The sequence below is a fragment of the Callospermophilus lateralis genome, chromosome 4 (assembly GCF_048772815.1).
Source record: "Callospermophilus lateralis isolate mCalLat2 chromosome 4, mCalLat2.hap1, whole genome shotgun sequence".
In the NCBI taxonomy this organism is placed as follows: Eukaryota; Metazoa; Chordata; class Mammalia; order Rodentia; family Sciuridae; genus Callospermophilus; species Callospermophilus lateralis.
In genome coordinates, this window is record NC_135308.1 from 55,527,475 (window position 1) to 55,548,576 (window position 21,102).

The 21,102-nt window shown below is 38.4% G+C and overlaps 1 protein-coding gene across 10 annotated transcripts in view; it reads right to left on the reverse strand.

Annotated features, from left to right (window-relative positions):
* Unc5d (unc-5 netrin receptor D) overlaps positions 1–21,102 on the reverse strand; it is a 508,406-nt gene that overhangs the window by 29,981 nt on the left and 457,323 nt on the right. For all 10 annotated transcript variants that reach the window (XM_076852500.1, XM_076852498.1, XM_076852499.1 and 7 more), the window contains 2 exons: positions 6,900–7,068; positions 5,015–5,242 (listed from right to left, as the gene is read on the reverse strand). In XM_076852500.1, the coding sequence (XP_076708615.1) occupies positions 5,015–5,242; positions 6,900–7,068 (397 nt within the window). The remainder of the gene's footprint in view (positions 1–5,014; positions 5,243–6,899; positions 7,069–21,102) is intronic.

Genomic DNA, 21,102 nt, shown 5'->3' on the forward strand with positions numbered 1-21,102 from the left:
AATAATTAGAATAATAATATATTAACCTTCTTCTTTTTTTTTTTTTTTTAGATTCTGGTGCAAGGTTAGAAACAGCTATAAATAAGCTGCATGCTTTTTAAAACCATTATTAAAGCCACAATATGAGAACAGGGTTGCCCTTTCATTTGAACCATGCTCTCTGAAGTATATCCATTTTCTTTCCTTCTAACTCACCTAAACGAAATCATCAGGAGATTTAGGAAGTGGTTCAAGTTCATGTGTTACTTAGTGTAGTGCTGGGGTAATTCAATATTTAGAAACTACACAGAATTACCATATTAGAAAGGAACTTAATGAAGACTTAGATCACTAAGTACTTATTTATAGATGAAAAAGTGGGAGCCTCCTCAAGAAAGCTACTTTCCTAAAGTAACATGGTTAATGACAGAGCAAGAACTGTAACTGAGTGACCTGATCACAGTCTAGTCTTCTACTATGCTTCTATTTTCTTAAAGAGCCATGGAAAAGTCAGATTGCTATTACGTCTGTCCCATAAATAATTTTTCATTGGTACAAGATATAACGTGTAAAATGACATAAGCAGTCATATTTGCCATACAGTTATATATACTATCTGAACAGTCCTTGAAATGCAGAATAAATCCTATTAGGAATTTGAAAAATAGAAGATCCACTTAATAAATATCACAGAGGAAAAGAGAACCTTTTTAAAAAGTTCTGCATTAGGGTCCCTAGTTTAAACATAACATAGTTTATTTTTGTTATTTTAGATTACAGTAGTTTAATTTGCACATATTGAACCAACTATATATAATTAACAGCATTTTGTAATCTTGCATAAAATATTAAGCAATTACAGTAATTCTGTAACAAAATAATAGTTAAAGTAAAAAAAGCACAATAATGAGCTAATCACTACGTATATATTTGTAAAAGCACAATTGGCTTCAGAGTTAAAGCAATAACCTTCTTAGTATAAACTTTAAAAGAATATATTGTGTTGGGCTCAGTGGCCCATGCCTATAATCCCAGTGACTCAACTGAAACAGGAAGATCACAAATTCAATCAACTTAGCAAGACCCTCAGCAATTTATCAAGACCCAGTCTCAAAATAAAGAATAAAAAGGGCTGGGGATGTAGCTCAGTGGTAATGCACCTCTGGGTTCAATCTCAAGTTTCAATAAGTTAAAAAAAAAAAAAACCCAAAACAAAACAAAAAATAGATTGTCCTTAACAGCAATTTTTCTGTCATGCCTTTAGTTTATGTGCTACTACTGGAAGGTTGGACCCATGCTTCTATATTTCTAAATGGTTCCCTGATGACTCTGATGCCTGGCTTGGGAATCAGTGATACAAATAACTCTACTGAGTTAGCTCTGAATTACTCATGTGGATGTACCTCTCACATCAAGACTGAGGCCTGATAGTTACTTGATTTTTCCTATCTGCCTCGCATGTACTGAGAGCCTTCCTGTTAAATCTCTGGATCTATTGTTTAATTGATATTGGAGTTAATGAGACTAGAAAACAGAGTCAGGCTGGTGTCTTGTACAAAAGGTTCTGGATAGTGGTTCTTCTGGGCCTTCTGCTTCTTCATTTTGCATTGGGGGTTGCAAGTCATCCAGTTCTTGAAGCTGTGGCCAGGAGAAACCTGTGCTTTGTGCCTCACTGAGCTCTGTGCATTGATTTAATGAGACAGGCAGCAATATTCAGGTGTGCTTCAGGGATACTAAAACAGGCAGGCTGAATTTACATATTTATGAGACAAAACTGTTTGAACTTAAACACACACAGCACACACACTCAAGCACACACACATACATGCACACATAAATTGTGTTGCTGTGGTGTTTTCCTTTAAATGCTTTACGTGAACAATATTTCCCAAGGTTGCATTATTGATAAACACAGAACTACATCTGGAGGAAATCCTTTGAAATTAGATTCTAAATCCACATTAATGCCAAGTAAGTAATGAGTACCGAGAGGTACTGAATAGGAGTGCTGGGAGCGATGGAGGGAAAAAAAATGCTAGTTGTTTTTCCCTTTCTTTTTCTAAGATTAGATAGGGCAAGTGCTTAATTCCTTGCTTTCCCTACGTCAAGGTTTGTTTGAGCAGCATGTGTACGTCAGGGTGTAATAAAACATAACAACAACAACAAAACAGGTCTTAGAATGCTACTGCTTCAGAAATATATCACTCATCCGCAACCTCTGATTTGAATTTGTCAAAGGAGTCAATGTCAGATCCACAAACACAACATGGCTGCTCTATCACAGAATTAAAAACAGGAGGACAAGAGGTCCTTGGGCCTTCTTCTTCTTACGGTTCTCTGCCTTTGGCAGGTGGCATTTTTATTTTTTTTAGCAGCATTATCTGAGTTGATTTAATTTTCCACAGAGACGGTTTTAGATGTCTTTATCAGAACACATCTCCAAAAACTTGAACCGACATTAATTATGTCCCAGCCAGGTAGATGAGGTATTTTGTTTTTGTCATTCAAAGACCCTGCTACTATAATTCAGACAGGCTATTCCAGAACAAATGAGCAGCAAGCAGCGTATCTCTGCAGGAGGTACAGGGGAAGGAGCACAAACTGAAAACAGAGAGCGTTTCTATTTAGCCACCAAATTTTCTAATGAAATATTTCCTGGATCTGTTGTATTGCCTGTCCCCTAGCCACTTCTGAGAGGACAGAGAGGTTGGGGAGTTTTTCTTCTTTAAGGTCTTCCAGTGAAAGGGTAGGCATTTAAGTGTTGTATAAAACATAATTCCCTAGTGAGATATAAATGAAATAAAAGATATACTCATGCCCTTCCTTCCTTGGTTAAGAGAAAAGCTCTAGTTGGGTACACATACCACAGATGTCACAATCATGCTTCTGTTTTTTTCCTAATTATGGTAAAAATTTCATTGTAGTGACAGTTGAAGCAAGTTCCAAGATGGGCAATTTCTGCAGACACTCTCCATGAAAAGCTGCATACTAATTTTGATAAAGAAGGGTTCTATGGGGTTATAGAAAATGTGCCAACACTGTATACCATATTTTCAGCTCTTACCACCCAAGTTGGGGGAGACAATATTAACTGTAAAGTCTTTTGGAGGTTAAAAAGTGAATAGTTGCTGAGGCCTACTTAAAGCGGAAATGTTTTAATAGATTAGTAACCATATAATTTCACCCCCTAATAAAGACCACATATAAAGCCATAAACATATAACATGGATGATTTTAGATATTATGGAATATTAAGATATTAAGGAATATTAAGGAATCTATGCTGAAGGCTCTGACTAATTCACATAGATAAAAGTCCAATGGAATGAAGATATTTGGCTTCAACCAGAGGGAGAATAACATTTTTCTTGGCACTACTAAAAAAGGTAAATTACCAACAGGAATGGCAATGGTGGTTTGGAAAGGTTTGTTCTGAGTTTTTTTTCATGACTTTTTCTGTAGTACATATTGGTCTGTGAACAGTTGTGCTGTTGTAGAATCTGCTAGTATCAGTAGGAATGAAAACAGATCAAGATCATCAGAAAGTCACTGAGGATATCCCCTTTAAGCAAATGTCTACCTTGCTGGTATATACCTTATCAGTAAGATCTTCACTCAACAGACAGTCCAAGCTGGTGACAGGGGGACAGCCGAGACAGTTGTGTGAACAGCTCCTCACGGTCACAGCAGTCAGCAGTGGGTTATCTATGTAAGTCAGGAGACTGGAAGTCCTCCATGGTCTTCCATGGCTTCTCCAATTTACTCAGCATTTGAGATCTGTTTGAGTTTCCAACATCCAGCTAGAGCCATTGGTACACTGTACCCCAAACTTCGGTGGAAGTAGTGACCCTGAGGTGAACCTTTTTATTTAGATGTTTATTCTTTATTTTTGCTTCCTGAAGGCCTATTGTATACTTCCTCTTGAAAAGAGAAACTCTCTTTTTGTTGAGTGGGGGAAGCAAAGAGTATATACAAAGTGACACAATGACAAGATGAAGTATGATACACTGAGATGTCCCATCTTTGAAAGAAGCCCCTTTTGTGAGCAGCCAAAGATGAAGTACTCCCTTCTTAATGACCTTTGCTGCCCACAAGATGGTCACAGAAGGTTTGGAAATGCAGGCTGACACTGTCACCTTTACTGGTGTGTGTTCAGGGTTCAGGTTGCTGTATCTATTCTATTGGTAAACATGAGTTTTCCACCTCAGTGTCTTAAAATCTAGTTACTGAGGAAGTACTCTGCATAACGGACTTAATGATGCAGCACTGGAATAGCAGGGATATGGAATGAGGTGTGTCAGGAGAGCTAGGCTATTTACGTATCAGCAGAACTTACAGGCAATTCTGCATTATCCTTGCTGCTATTAATAAGCTTGCCCTCTTCATAAGTGACTAATTTAAGATGAATCTTACATGATTAAGAGTACCCAAAATGGAAAGGAACCTTGAACCATCTCTGCCCTAGTAGCCCTGATAATTAATAAGACTATGTGTCCAGGATATAATATGATTGTCTGGTGAGAGGTATGATTTATAATTGTTGTTCCTTAACCACACAACCTTTAGTTGATCCCAGCCATTTTCTCACTGCCCTCTGCTCAATGAATGTACTATGTCTCATGCCACCTCACTTTCTCATATGGTGTCCCTTTGTCTTTCGCTCCTAAATATCATTCATCCATGAAGGTTTGCAAAAGGTTCTCAAAAACTCTTCTCCAACTCTTCTTCACATTTGCATCTCTGTTTCCTGAACTATAACTACACTTCTAATGCATTTTATCATTTGGCACGCAATGTTGCCTACCTGTGTTAATTCAACCCTGCTCTCTTCTTGAGTGCCAGGGAAATCATCCCCTCTTGCATTCTTAGACACATAGTAACTTGGCTCTTCCATCAAGATGGGTGTGCCAGTAAATACCAGTGATGCAGGTTCATTTTCCAAACCATCAACAACAAAATCCTCTGTCAATACTCACCTTCAGGAAAGCTTATATGTTTATGACATCAACAGATCAATTATAGAAAAAATACTGACCTGAAATGCACAAGGGGTATTGTCCACACAATAAACTCTTAAGTTGTAATCCAGGGAGTTACAGGACATGCAGCCAAAGACTGCCACCTTGAGCTGCTTCACAGCACAATCTGTGATTGGCTCTCCTGTGAGGGCGTAGGTCCCAAAGCTATCAAGGAGCACATGGCATGCAAAGGGGTCTAAAAGGCAGTAACAGGATGTGGATTCATCCTCCACGGACATCACTTCCTGTTGGGGAAAGATGTGATATGTACTTTCAGCTTGGAAATAAGACAGGATTTTAAATGTCTCAAGTCCATAAACAAATAAATTACAAAAAAATATTTTTTCATAATATTTTTATTGTCTTAATTATCTTGATGTTAAGCATTTCTCTTCTATTAAAATAACTGTTTACATCAAGAACTCAAGAAATAGTTACGTTTATCATGTTGTAATTCTACTTTAATAGGTTATAATAACAAAAATCACTCTGAAAGTCCCATTTCTGGTTAATTGTTCAATATTGGGTTGAGAAGAATGTTGAACATTAACCTCGATAAGCAAACTTATTTATTTTTTTTTACAAAGATCTATTTCTGAAAACCTCTTTAAATATCCTTAAGGCAATGTTTATTTTCTCTCAAACATTTTATCCTCTTTCATTCCACCGAAATCATTCACGAGGGACCATTAAATAAATGATTTGGATAAGATGTACTAGAATACTTCATCCTCTCTGATAAGAACTTAGGTATGTGTGACTAGTGTAGTAGAGCATAAATATAACACCATCTGGATGTAAGAGATTGTAAGGAAGTACTGAGAGGAAAAACTAAATGGTAAAAATCCAGGCAAAGCAAAACATAAAGGGAAGAAGGAGACCTAAACATGTCCCCTCTATGAACTGAAGGCCGCAGGAAATTAGCCTTGTAGTACTAGGGCTGAATAAACAGCAGAATGCATTCTGAAACAAAGAAAATAGACTAGTTTCAAGACATAGTTGGGCAGAGTAAATGTAATCTATTGCAACAACTGGGAATTTTCTTCTCCTAAAGAAACATCATTTTCCTTTTACTTTCTTTGCCTGCAGCAGCTCCCGGGAGGCAAGATCCCAGGGCTAGCTGGTACAGGTCATTGTGCTCCAACAAGATAATTCACCTGCTTTCATGCAAACTGACTTCAGATGGACATAAAGGAGTCCCTATCAGACAGATAAATCAGAGCTTTCACTTAAAATAGTAATTCAACAGTAATCTTTCTTTGCTGTGACTGTCTCCCTAGTTGTTAGCCTCCTATTTTGGATCCTCATTCTCTCTCCTGTCTCTCTCTTTGTTCTCTATGTGTACTTTATCCCTTTACATGTACTCACATATACAGGGAAAGAGACACTAATAATAATCCTCTATGCATTCATTAATTCACCAAACACATATTAAGCATCTACTTTGTTCCTGGATACTTAAATCTAGTTATGTTAAAATCCCCAGGATAAAAAAAAAAAAAAGCAACTGATACAACAGTTTCTTTTATGAGCACAGATTGCCTGCCCTGAGGTTCCTCCTTAACTGCACAGAGTAATGTCAATTTAGACAGGGACATGGCCTGGGAAGAAGGAATGGGGGTTAATGTGTAGGTATATTAGTGTACCTGTCTGTGTAGATAATTACAATTGAATTCTAAAACAAAACAAAATGCTCTGGATTATCTTTTTTCCTTGTTTGTTTGTTTTTTTTTTGCAGAAAAAATTTTAATAAAACCCCCAAGAATTAGCCAATATGAAACTCATGCCACAACTCCTTGGCAACAAGAAAATGCTTGAAAATTGTACAACTGACTCATTGTGGTAAGAGACTTTAGGGTGAAATCTATCCCATTTTTTGCAAAAGGAAGGATAGTGTCTCACCTCCCATTTGCCCTGCTGTGTTCTCTTCTTCAAATGGATGTTCCAGTGCTCGGAACTGACATCCGCACAGTGTGGAATGGTCAGCGCAAAGGGGGTGGTGACTATTATATCTGGAGGACCACAGGTGACTTCTGGACTCAGGAGCACCTCAGACCCATCTGACTGCAGGCTTCATAGTTGGGAAAAGGACAAAAGAGAGAAGCATGTTAAGAATGAGGCCTTCCTTCCTTTTTGAGAGAACATCTTGCTAAATTACTTAGACTGGCCTTGAACTTGCACTCTTTTTGCCTCAGCCTCCTGAGTAGCTGAGTAGCTACCAAACCTGGCCAGAAGTAGGAATTTTCAATGAGAATTTAGTTCCAAACTGGGGTACTATACATGCCAAGCAAATCCCTCTCCAGAACTCCCTTCTGGATAGCACCTCATTTACTAAGGGCTCACCCAAGAATAAGTGTGAGTTGTAACATTAGGGCACACAGGCTGACTTTAAGCCTAGGTTCCAAATCTAGGTTTTGATCAACTAATTGAGAAAATGACCAATGCTTCTTTGAGAATATAGGGTGGAGCTGGTGGACTCAATGATTTGGCTGGTGAGTCAAACATTAGCTGCTGAATCCTTATTCTTGTTGATAACATTATCAATGACAAACTTTATAGATGTGACTGATTGGTGATCTTGGATTCCCTTTTCCCAACAACACACTCAGCAATGCTTCTTAATGCAAGTAAATAAATAAATAAAGTAAATATTATGGAACCAAACAATATTTCAAACATACACAGATTGAGTATGTTTATTCTGGTTTGAAAACATTTATTTTCTGCCAATGCACACATTCATAGGTTATACAGTGATAGTACAGGAGACAGTAATAAATGTGCATAATCAAATACATAATTCTATATTTTCAACACTTTTCTATTTCAAATTTAAATTTAAAAAATTCCACCCTAACCTGGTACTCTGATTTTTCAGTATTGTGAATTATTTACAATGAAATGTAGTCCTGAAACAGATAAAAGAAAGTGAAATTTAACTAAAGGAATAATAGTACCTCATTGAATGCCTCCCTTTTTATTTTCTTGTTTTTTTTTTTCCTCTTTTGTCCAGTTTTTGCAGAGCTGGGGATGGAACCCAGGGTCTCATTCAGGCCAGGAAACTGCTCTACCACTGAGCTACCCCATCCCTCCTTGGCTTTTATTTTCAGTCTCTGCCTATAAACACTAAAAAGAGGTAGTTTATAGGACAGCAAGAGTGAAAACTCATATGTCTACTTAATGTTCATCTAACTGCACATGTGTTCTTAAACAAGCTGTTTGATCTTTTTTGTTTTTGTTTGCAGGATTTTCTCTTGTAGGAAATATAATTATATTGAATATAGTCAATAAAAATAATTTAGGGTTCACAGATGAGCAATACTATTGGAGACCTAGGATTGATATTATTAACAAAGCTTTCACCCTTGCCATCTAGAAAGGGCATTTAAATATGTCATCTCTGATAAAAAAGAACAGTCTCTTGGGTAACATAAAGGCAAAATTTAGCTCTAAATGATAATACCTGTTTTGAGATCTTGTATAAACAAATAGTTTTCTATGAGTGCATCTAACATATTATTAATTTCTGAATTGCTTTTGTTGATATCTCTTGTTCTCTCTCAAGTCAGTCATGGTCACACTTGAGCTCATTATGTATAATTTGATGCTGCAATAAAGCCAGGGCATTAAACTGAGCAGGAGCATCTCATATCTGCTGTATCCAAGACAGACCTGAGCATTATTACATGGTCCCCCTCCCACCCCCAAGAACCAGTGGAGATGCCATCAAAAGGTTTAATCTTCCATAAAGTCCAAAGATGACCTTTCTTCCTCTATAAGTGAACCATAAGCTAAGCTGGAAACATGTTTGAATTTGCCTTTAAGCAGGGAGGGGATTGGAAAGCAGGGTATTAGCATAGCCAATCCTCTCTGAAAAGCTTAAAAACAATATACTCAAGGTTTGAAAAAAATTGTAAAATTCAGATGTGCTCTGTAACCAGCACAAAGTGGCAGCCTGTGTGTGGACACTTGCCAGTGGCCATTAGAGAGGGTTAAGTGCTTTCCGTGTAATTGCTGCTTGTATTCAGCATGGACAGGAATAGTAGAGATACTTACGAATGACCGATGACAAGCTCTCCTAAAAGAACTATTTAATTGCTTTTAGAGAATCATCCCCCTTGTTGAGCATATTGTTCAAACATATGGGAATTTGGGGAATTATTTAATGCCAAATGAACTGAAATCAGCTAATTAGATGAACCCTCACACTCAATGAATAGCAAGACTCCTTGCAGTAATAGGCAGCATTAGGAGTCGGAGGCCCTGTGTGTTGAGTATTGGGAAGAGCGTGAAGTAGGAGTTTTGCATTAAGCAGGCACTGGACATTTCCATAAGTGCAAAGTAAGTAAATCAGGATTTATATTTAATCCTCCTATCCCAAAAATAGTGTCTGTGCTGTAGGCCTCTCTCTGGTGAAGGAACAAAATTTAATCTCTCCCCATTTTTTCCCATGATTAATAATAATTTGCCCTTTTCTGCCACCCTCTGTCTGTGGCAATCAGGGAGATTTACAAATATTAATTAAAGCCCTTCACACACCTGTGGAGGCAGGTGTTAGCAGCATAAGGTCACAGAGAAATCAATCAAAGGGAGGGTAGGAATAGAGCCCTAAATTTCTGACTCACAGGCTCCCCTCTGTGACCAGATTGTACTTTTCTTCTCTTTTACTGTTAGGAGATGTGTGGTCAAATTGTTGGCCCCTGTGCTATCCCAAGGAAAGAAGTGGGGAGGGGATTAGATGAAGTGTGGTCACAGATGGAGGACATTTGAGAACAGAGGGCTGGAAGTGACAAGGCTTTAATTGGGTGTGGACAAAAATGATGTTTTGCAAGGAAAGCATATATGGCATTTTAGGTTTTCTTTCTTTTTTGATACTAGAGATTGAACTCAGAGGTGCTTAAGCATTAAGCCACATTCCCAGTCCTTTTTAAAATTTTTGAGAAAAGGTCTTGATAAATTGCTTAGGGCCTCACTAAATTGGTGAGGCTAGTCTCAAACTTGTGTTACTCCTGCCTCAGCCTCTCAAGTTGCTGGGATTACACATGTGCACCTGGCTAAATTTTCTCATGTTATATAATATGGGACAAAGCAGTATCCTTGTTCTTGATGGGAGAAAAAAAAGGTGACATGTTTTCCTAAAATAGTTGTGAGCTAATAGATACTATGAACTAATAACAACAGTGATTTTAAAACCATAACATGAACACCTATATAGATCACATACCCTAGACTGTTCTACAGGTTGAAAAGCCTTGCTGCATGTGACTTTGTTAACTTTTTCTTTGTTATTTGTATCAATTCTTATGACAGGGATATATGCATATACCCATAGTTTGAATCCTACGTGTACATAGAAAAAGATAATTTTAGAGCCAGGTCACTTCTATAGGAAATCTGTTTCCTGCGGTGGCTAATTAATTCAATAAATTCTCATTATATCAATATATATTTGAATAAAAACTCAAGACCTTTGTAATGTGCATTACAGGCAGTTAAGGTAGTTGGCAATGATACTGCTCTGCCTGCTTTTTCCTTGCCTCCCAGGGTCTGTCCTCAACTAAGCCATCCTGCTAAAAATGCCAGTGTGTCCTTGCCTCAAGAAATTGCCTCTGTTCCCCCTGCTCCAGAGTGCGGGTGCTGCCTGGAACACTTTGACATCCACATGATGAGGGTCCCCTGTGTCCTTTAGGTCTTTGTGCAAATGACACTTACTAATGAGTTTTCCTGCCTATGCCCTAGTAATTTCAGCAAACTTGCTTTTTGCTTTTCTTTTCTCCACAACATTTACTTCTTAAATCTATACCATTTGCTTATTATTCTTTAAATGTTTATTTTTTAGTTGTAGTTGGACATAATACCTTTATTTTGTTTATTTATTTTTAGGTGGTGCTGAGGATCGAACCCAGGGTCTTGCAATGTGCTAGGTGAGCACTCTACCATTGAGCCACAACCTCAGCCCCTGCTTATTATTTTTTGACTTCCACAAACTAGAATTTAAACTCCATGAGGCTGGGATTTTTAGTTTAATTCAATTTAAGTTTTAGAAGTACTGGGGATTAAACCCAGGTATGCTTTATCACTGAACTGCACCCCCAGCAACCTCTCATTTAAATCTTTTTTTTTTTCAAATTTATTTTGAAACAGGGACTCACTAAATTTCCAAGTCTGGACTTGAATTTATGATGCTCTTGCTTTAGACTCTAGAGTAGCTGGGATTATAGGTGTGTACTAATATGCCTAGTTAATTCTTTTAAAAAAATGTTCATTAATGTATCCTTAGTGCCTGATAGACAGTGGTTGTAAACACTCAAAATATTTTTGACAAGACATAGGAGCCAGTGATCAAATCTGAAACACCTTAGTATCAAAGTAAATAATAATAAAGAAGTATTACAACCCATTGAATAATATAAGAATCCACAAAATACACTGATAAAAAAAATGAATGAATGTGAAAACTCTCAATTCAATAGAAAACCAACTAATGAATGTAGACAACCATCATTTAGCAATCAACCACATTAATACTCAATTCAATCATAAATCATAAATGTACATTAACCTATTGGGAGCAAGTTTGAAGAGTAGAAAGAAGTATGTGCTTGGTCTCAAAGCATCTCATCATAGAGTGCTTGCTAATTACAAAAAGTAAGATTTTATTTCACAATGGAGAATTTTTGTAGACAACACTTAATGCAAGTTATCAAAATTTATGCTGCTAAGAACAGGAGGAATGAGCAGAATACAGCTCCCAATCAGATGCAGCATCCCTCCTGTGACATTCCTGCCCAAAGAGCACAACCAGCGTCTCATCATAAGGAAATTCACAAGCTCAGATGAAGCCAGTTCTATAATATAATTGACGTGTACGCTGAAAAACCATCAATGTCATAAAGTACAAAAGCAGACTCAGGAACTATTGCAGATTACAGGGGACTAAAGACACATGACAATTGAATCTAACTAATGGACTTGGATTTTCATTTTCTATAAAATACGTGACTTGGATACCAGGTATGTGGATACTTTATCAATACTATTCAATGCTATTTAACATTCAATGTTAATTGTCTGATTTCTATAACAATGCTGTGGTTATATAATTTCTTATTTTGGAGATTATATAAGGGTATCTTGTTCATAATGGTTAAAAAAGAAACTGTGTATGTGTATGTGTGTGTGCGTGTGCGTGTGCGTGTGCGCAACACCCAGTGTAAAGAGAGAGAAGAGAGAAAAATATAGAAAATATGAGAAAATATTAACATTCATGAACATAAAGGTAAGAGGAAGGAATTCTTTAGACAGTTCTTGCAACAATGAAATAAGTTTGAAATTATATCACAATAAAATAATTTTTTGAATGAATGAATGAAGATGGAAGATAATTTTTTCAGAATTCTTACAATGAAATCAGCAAGGCCATTGACTACTGTATAAAATATGTACTGGAGGGAGATGGAGGTAATGCAGCTGGTCCTGGTGATGGTCCAAACCACACCATGTAGTAACTAACACTCCTGCACCCATCTGTGTACCAATGCCAAAGAAAGGGGCGGCTGATGTTGAAGAAGGTATGGGTATTACAGCTGCTAACTATAGCAGGTTGGAGGTATATCTCCCTACATTTTGCTTCTGCACTTAATATTTCTTGACCTGATGTTAAACTAGTAAAATGTCATATTCTTCAAGAAGAAAAAAAAATAAGAACAACAAATACACACACACAAAAAAAAACCCAAAACAGTTCCTACTTTTGAGTTTTGCAATGAGGAATTCATTGTTGCTATTGTCTGCCATGCTGCACCTGGCAATTACCATTCCCTGCCTTCCTCCTATGGTCTATATTATAGATTAATATAGGTTTGATCACCTTTAGCCAGAGTATCATTCAGGAATCCAGGCAGGAGAGCAATGATAGTTTTACTCTGTCAGGCCCTGGGTCGATACATAATTAAATCATATTTTAATGGAACAGACATAAAAGGCAGAGAGATAGAAGCTGTAGTCTTAGAGTTCAAAAAGCAAGGTAGCTCCAGCCTCCTACAGTTTTCTACTAAGAAGACATAGTTTTAAACAATTCTTTTCTTTTTTCTCTCCATTAAAATCTCAGATTTTGACTTAGGGTGCTAAGATTGCTGTGTATAAAAATCAAGGGTTTAGGGTTTCTTTTATTTTCTTGGAGTCAGATACCTTTTCTACTCATCTGTTCTGACCAGGGATTTCTGATCAGCTTCAGGAAAATGATATCATAGGACCTCAGGAATAGCTGAGCCCTTGAAATTCAGCCTTTTCTCATCAGCCCAGCTTAACACATGACTACATATCCTGAGGACTTTAATTCTGGTAACTTCTATGCATTATTCAAGAAAACAGACATCTGGAAAGGGAGAATAGGAGGTGAGGAGCAGAATAGAGGATAGGAGTGGAGTAAAATCTTCCCTTTATCATAACAGACTGCTTGCTTTTCATCTTTAAGTGGTTTTAAAACTGGAATATGATTCAGAATTCCTTGGGTGCTTACCTAATATTCTATTTCTGGACTCTACCCAAGAAGATCTGGATTCAGTAGTTTTACAACAGGGGCATGGAACCCATACTTCTTTACTTGCATTCTCTACATGCAAAGAGGTCCTGTCATTAACATTTAAGCATTGTGTGACTCTTGAGGAAATGTAGAAAGCAACAGCTCACGCAGTGAGGGCCTGGTGTTTTGACAAGCAAAGGTAGGCTTTCAATATGGAATCTGGATGCTGGTCAAGTTGAAAGGCTCATTATTGAAGCCTGGTCTGATGTTACTGTGACAGAAAATTCACCTGCACAGGGACAATTCTCTGTCTCCCTCTTTTCTAAGTTCTGTGTATATTCATAAGCAAGGATGTCAGGTTGGGGGTTGATTAGCAGTAACTGGGAATAATGACATAGCTCATCAAGCCATTATGTTCCATTCGTTGGGGCAGGGAAGGAGCAGTTAGAACAGGGATTACAACCAGCAACATGTGTAATTCTCTGAGGACAGAAGCATATGCCTCTACTATTAAAGGGTTTAAAGATGTGGGTCACCTGCATGGTATTATCTAAAATAGGATCACAGGAAGGGGATGGCATGAGGCGGGGTGAAGTGGGAGGGAAACCACATACACAGTGGAATAAGTATCTGAATTTGTGAAATTTGAGCAACAACATACTGAGAGATTAAACTGTTTGCATATGTTAAATGGCTTTCGTTTACACACACATTCATAGGGTGTTTACCAATTAATATACTAAGGGAATCACAAATCATGTGCAAATCACCAGCTCCTAGATACAATTTGAGCCTCATCTTTCATGCAGTGTTGGGCTTGTGTTGAGCTTGTTTTAAAAGTGAAATGATGGCTCCCTGTGAGAGAGATGGGGGAAGGAGAAGACTGGATTTATGCATCCTGCCACCGTGACATGTTTTAATATCTGCTATGTTGTTTATTCATTTACATTCTGAGTGGGGAAAACAAACTACTCTGGAAAAACTCTGAATCCGATTTCATAGAATCATCCCATTTCAGGTTGGGGAAGGACCTAGGAGTAATCAGGACCAACACCTTCATTGTTTAGGAGAACTGCATGGGGTGGAATGCCCTAGCTAAGGTCACACTGAAACTCTGAGGTAAATCTGGGAAGGGATGCTGGTGGGAAATGGAATGAAAAAGAATATGTTCCCTGGGGCATATTCTCAACACTGGATTTTTTTTTTTTTTTTAATGGTGCTAGGGATGAATCCCAGGACTCATACAAGTGAGGCATTCCCTCTATCACTGAGTTATACCCACAGCCCCGAACCTGGAACGTTAAGGGAAAATACTGGCATGAGAGTTGTTGTGACTACAGTCATAGAAAGCAGACAAAGCTTTGGGGGCCTTGTGGTAGATAACATGGAAAAGATAGACACTTGCTTCTGTTTTATATTATGGCTGCACCAGAGACTTATTGGATCAGAACAAATTTAACTCATGGTTCTGTAGCTCAGAGGTCTCCCTGAGCTAAAAGCAAAAATAGAGGGGTTGGCAGGTCTGCACCCCTCCTGGAGGTTCTTGGCTCAAGGTGCTTTCTTCCCTCTTCAAGCTAGCAACAGAACATCTTCAGTCCTCCGACTTTGATACTCCTCTGTTCCTCTTAGAAGGAACCTTGCATTGGGATCCCCCTTGATGATCAACGATAATCTCTGTTTCTCAAGTTCTTTAAATTTATCAAGTTCTTTTTTTTTAACAGGTAAAGTAATAAAATATCAACAGGTTCCAGGGAGAGGGATGTGGACATACTTTGGGAGCCATTCTTTGCTTATCACCAAGCTTCTCTTGTCTTGAGACCCTCTGCTGCATTCCCCCAGCCTCCGTTCACTGTAGTCTCCCAGACACTTAGCAACCTGGTCAAGGTATCTGTTTGGCGTTGGATTATCTTCAGTGTTTCAGCATCTTGAGCCCCTATTCTGTATTCTCAATTCTGAATTTTTTTTTTTTTTTTAATGGTGCTAGGGATGAATCACAGGACTCACACAGCTAAGCAATTCCTCTATCACTGAGTTATACTGATAGCAGGGCTCCAGATCTGAATGTAACTTTATGGAGTCCTGGGAAGTTGTTATGGTTTCATTTAAAGATTATAACACAGGAAAAACAAGAAGTTCATGGTGCAATTTTGCAAAGGGCCATGTAGGATTGTTATAGAAAGTACGGCAGCAGCCTCAGTGTGGACTGGTATCTTCTTCTCCTGGCATTTTTATTAGGCTATAACTACGTGAAGTGGAAAGGATGATATATATTAAATATCTTAATAGGACAGGTTATTTCTAGTTCCAGCATGGGCAATAAAAGAGAGGGTATATACAAATAAAAATAATTACAGTATGTGGTGTCCATTTACAATGTGTAATCAAACCCATGGAACAGTGACTTTCTCTTATTGAATTAAGGTGGACCTTCCGTTCCAATCTATTAGCAACACTCAGAGCCACTGTGATCTTGTCAATGGCATCTTTAATTAAAGACTCTTCCTGAACACTCCAATCACTTCCCATTGTGAGCTCACCTGGGTCCCAAATGTGCTTTGATTTAAAATGATGGCAATTTTTATTTAGGTGTGTTTTTGGACTGGGGGGGTGGTATGAGGTAGAAGGGAAAGCAAAGAGTATGATTTGGGGGAAATTCTTTTCCCCCCATGAAGCAGATATTAAAATGACAATATAAGAATTCTACTTCTGTTTTTCCCTTTCCTTGTTTTTCCACTAATCTTTTTCTCTTACTTTTTGGGGACAATGGCATTATATTCTAACCTAAATGACTGTAAAGAAATCACCATGATTTTACTGGGGAAAAGAGTATAATCTTCCACTAAAGGTGCATTAACCCTTCTAGGTTATTAAGATACTATTTGATAAATTGCCCCTTTTATTACACTGCATAGCAGTAGCCTGAAAGAATTAATGTAAGTCTCAAATGGCAGCAATTTACTCCCTGGCACTAGCAGAATGATTCTTTTTTTGCTTTGTTACATAGGAAGTACCTTTCTTCATTAGTTCCCATACCTGTTATAGAGGTAATTAGTGCCAATATCTTGGAAAGGGTAGGTCTATACCATCAATTTTGTGTGTCCAATAAAACTTTCCAAAACTCACTTGAACAACAAATAGGATTTGGACCCAGGAATGACCACTGAGCAGAAATGGTGACAAGGACAATCCATTCATTTCCATCCCTTACTACCTAACTTGCAAGGAAATCCAGGCAAAGGGGACAGGACAAAGCTGTTCAAGGAGGCCTAAGCTACCTGCCCTGCTCAGGTGGTTATTCATCTACTGATGAAAGGACCAGCCTACTCAGAGTCCACTGTGGGACTCATACAGTAGACCTCTGAAGTATAAATCATAGGCCACTATGCTACGAAAATCAGAGGCAGAGTTAATGGTATTTGAGGAAGTTCTGATTTATAATGAACTGCAAACATGTTTGCTGTAATTGAATGCATCTTTCCTGAATTTAGAATGTGGAAACACTCAAAAGGGAAGAATCCTGTGTCAGAATAGAGCTAAAGTAAACTTCCATTACCTATGTAATTAAAAAAAAAATCATGCCAGGTGTGGTGATGCACAATTCCAGCAGCTTAGGAGCCTGAGGCACGAGGATCACAAGTTCAAAGCCAAAGCCAGCCTCAGCAACTTAGCGAGGCCCTAAGTAACTCAGTGAGACCCTTTCTCTAAATAAAATATGAAAAAGGGCTGGGGATGTGGCTCAGTGGTTAAATGTCCCTGGGTTCGATCCCTGGTACCAAAATAAATAAATAAATAAATAAATAAATAAAATTTAAAAGATAAAAAAAATGAAGAATGAATAAAATACCAAAATGTAACATATAAGTAGCACTTTAGGGACTGGGGATGTAACTCAATGGCAAAGTGCTTGCCTAGTGTGCATAAGGCCCTGGGTTCCATCCACAGAACTAAAAAAAATAAAAATCAATAAAATAAACCTCAGATGATAAAAGCTGAGGTCTGGAGAAAAAGAACATTTGCACAAGGTCATCCAGGCTGCTGGTAGAGCCACCAGAGCCCAAGCCTTCTGGATTCCTGGGCTCTTCTCATTCTATCCTGTCATCTTATTTCCCATAGTTTTCAAATTTCTCCTTGCAAAGCCAATGCTTACGTTGGCATTGAGTTGCTGACAAGTGACATATGTTACCAGTTCATAGAGGCAGTTGGTAGATCCTTCTCTGCAAAGGCAGAGATTTCACCCTGAGTGGAGTGTGCAAGCATATTCTATGTCATGCCCTTTGACAGGTAAGTAGAGCAGCTGTCACGCCCTCTGCCCAGAATCTGGATGCAGGATTTTGATGCAGTGGTTGTCTTTTTGATTCTTGATTATCACTACTGTTTTCCCCTTTTATTCACTTACTCTTTAAAAATTCCATTTTACTTTTCAATGGTTCCCTATCCTTTTTCTTGTAGGTCAAAGTGCTATATTTGATCCCTGAAAGGAAATCCAAAGTTGCTCCCAGGGTAACTATCATCACAAACCCTCAAGTGACCTTCAGCTGGCAAATCTCTTTCTGCTAATTAATCATCAGTTCCCAAGTCAGATTTCTGCGCATTATCTTCAGCTCCTTCATCTCCTTCTCCTGCCACTTTCTCCCCCAAGTCTCTCTCCAAAGTCCCCAATGAAAGTAATGAGAGGATTAGAGGATAGGGTTTAAGACATTCAAGACTAGAGACAAGGACACTCACAAGTAGAGAGACTATAATTCATTGTCCAGATTGACATACTTTTGAGGCAGGAAAGGAACACCATTAATAATTGTGCTCAACAAAACAAGACATATTTTTGCTGTTCTCTCAAGAAGGGTGCTTGCATCCTGAAGGACTGAACTCAGGCAGTGGAGATGAAGCCAGAAATAATCTCTAAAGGGTGAACATGACTAAGTCTCCCAAATGTCCAGTCTCATCAATCTTTACCCATCAAATCTTTACCTGTCAATCTTTACCCATTAGTGTTGGTCTCTCTTAGATATCAAGTGATGCTGCCTAACATAGACCTTATGCTTTAGCCTCTTTGTAACTTTTCCTTGCATATTTTGTTTTACTTTTGCTTAGTTTTCAAAATACACAAGACTATTTATACCTCTGGCTCTTTGCACATCCTACTCCCCTCAACTGCATGTCCTTTATGCTCTTTTAGTTTATAGGTCAACTGATGTTCCAAGATGTTCTCTGAGCCTTTAGATGGGGTTCATTCCTTCATTCCTGGTTATAATATTGGTGCATCTGTCACCACACACACCCCACTACAATGCTGTTGTTAATTTAAGTAAATGGGTTTGCCTATTTGGCTTAATCTATTAGGGTAGTAGATGAGTTTAGTTTTCCTACTTTTCTCTAATAATTGGGTGTGGTAGAGCCACCCGCTAAAGCAGGGTCCCTTAAAGCCATTTCATTTTGCTTCTATAACTTTTCAGTTACATCTATTATTATAATAGTTTATTTGGTTTTTAAGACTCATTTTTGTTAGTATTAAAACTTTTTCATCTGATTTAGAATCCCACCCCTCCTCCCTAATCCCCACGGACATGTTTGCAGGACATTCAGGCATGTGTGCGCATGAAGCTCTGGAGGCTTGGTCAGCAGAAGCGGGAGGGGTTGCTGGTTTCCCAGGCATTCCTTCCTTGAGCTGGTCTCTGTGGCACTGTGTAGGAAGGAAGGAAAGAGAAAACCTATCTTCTCCTTACTTAAATGCCTGTGGCAAGGTGGCCATCTTTTTCTTGGGTGATTTTAAAGATTTTTAACAATAAGACAATCTTTAATGGGTGGTGACTCGAAAAAGTCTCAATGACCTTTGGGTGAGTGCAGTCGACTGGACTGCCAATAGTAAGGAGCTCCTTGTGCATTTCAGTTACACTTGTCAAGTGGCTCTTGGCTGGCAGCAGCCCTAACTTGCAGCATTCTGACTTCCACTGAAGTGGCCCTGACAAGTCTGTGGTTTTCATATTCACCCTGGCCCATTACTCATGGCCAGGGTTCATCTTCTCTACCTCTTTAGAATAGGGAGACTTGGAAATTATGGAAGTGTTCTTTTGGCCCTGCTCTCCTAGGTTTTGCCACCACGCCCTGCCCTGCCCTCTCAGTTTTGTTTTTCTCTGTTCCCTGGTCGCACAGGGAAGCAGAGTCAATACAATGATAAACAATGAGAAAACCAGGTATCAGTGTCCACTTCCTGCAGAGGACCCAAATTTTATGAGTGTTTGTCTTGAGGCTCTTGGTTTTGGGCTTTGGAAAGGGCAGGGAACAGCCATTTTTGGTACTTGCATTCCTCCAAAATGTGACTTCTCTTTCCCTTGAGTCCCACTCTTATATCAATAGAGTGAGAGGGTATGAGAGTGAGTGGGTGGGAGCCTGGTTGCATTAGGATAAAACACTTCTTTGTAGGTTCTGCAGGGAGGTGGGGAATTGATTTTACTATTACAGCTGGAAAATTCCTGACATCTAAATGATGGGGTATTTAGTTTTTTTCCCCTAGTCACCTCTGAACTTTGTCAGTTCCAGGAATCCAGAAGAAGTACACTGGATTCCAAATACACACCCTGTTATATATATATATATATATCCGTAAGTATCTTTTCATCCATTTATCCATCCCACTTTCTCTCCCACCTTCTTTATATGGTATTATATTCTGCTTGGTTTAGAGTAATGGATACAAATAAGTGGTTATTGACTGAATTGAGTGCAAGAAACCAATTGTGGAAACTATTTCACAAGTCTAAAACTTTCTTTGCATTGAGAGGTACAATTTTTCTTTCTTCTTTTTGGAATCGAGAATTGAACCCCAGGGGTGCTTAACCATTGAGCCACATTCCCAGCCCTTTTTATTTTGAGACAGGGTCTCTCTAAATTGCTTAGGGCTTTGCTAAATTGCTAAGGCTGGCTGTGAACTTCTGATTCTCCTGCCTCAGGCTCTCAAGCCATTGGGATTACAGGCATGTGCCATCATGCCCAGCTGAGAAGGTATGATTTTTGTTGTTTTGTTTTTTACCTGAGTAGAGGGATGGTTTGACATACACCCTATCTCCAAGTTTGGGAGGCAAACACAGATGCAAATCAACCATTAAGGGAGACCAGACTTTCTTTCCTGCCACAATGCTGTGACTAATCCCCTAGTATCAGGGCAAAGTCAAAGGCAGGTGTTATTCAGAGCTCAAGAGGCAAAGTTTGATGAGGGACTGCTATGCTTACAGTATAGCCTGGTGGCAGGGGCTTCTTATTTTCTGAGGAATCAGAGTACCAGGAAAAGTTTATTCAGGATGATGAAAAGTTTTATTTTGACCTTAAATATTTTGACATAAAAAATACTTTACTACAAACAGATTCATATAATAAAAACTCCATTTCTATTAATAGAGTGGCCAGCTGGCCAGTCCTTAAATCTTATTGCAAAAAGATGAATTTATACATGATTTCTTTTTACTCTTCTAGAAATGAAGTCCCCCCAATAGTTTACTATGCAATAAATGCCACATGAAGCTATTCCACAGAAGTAGGCTTCACTACTTCCATGAAGTAGTGTTTGTGAGCTCATTGTTGGCAAAG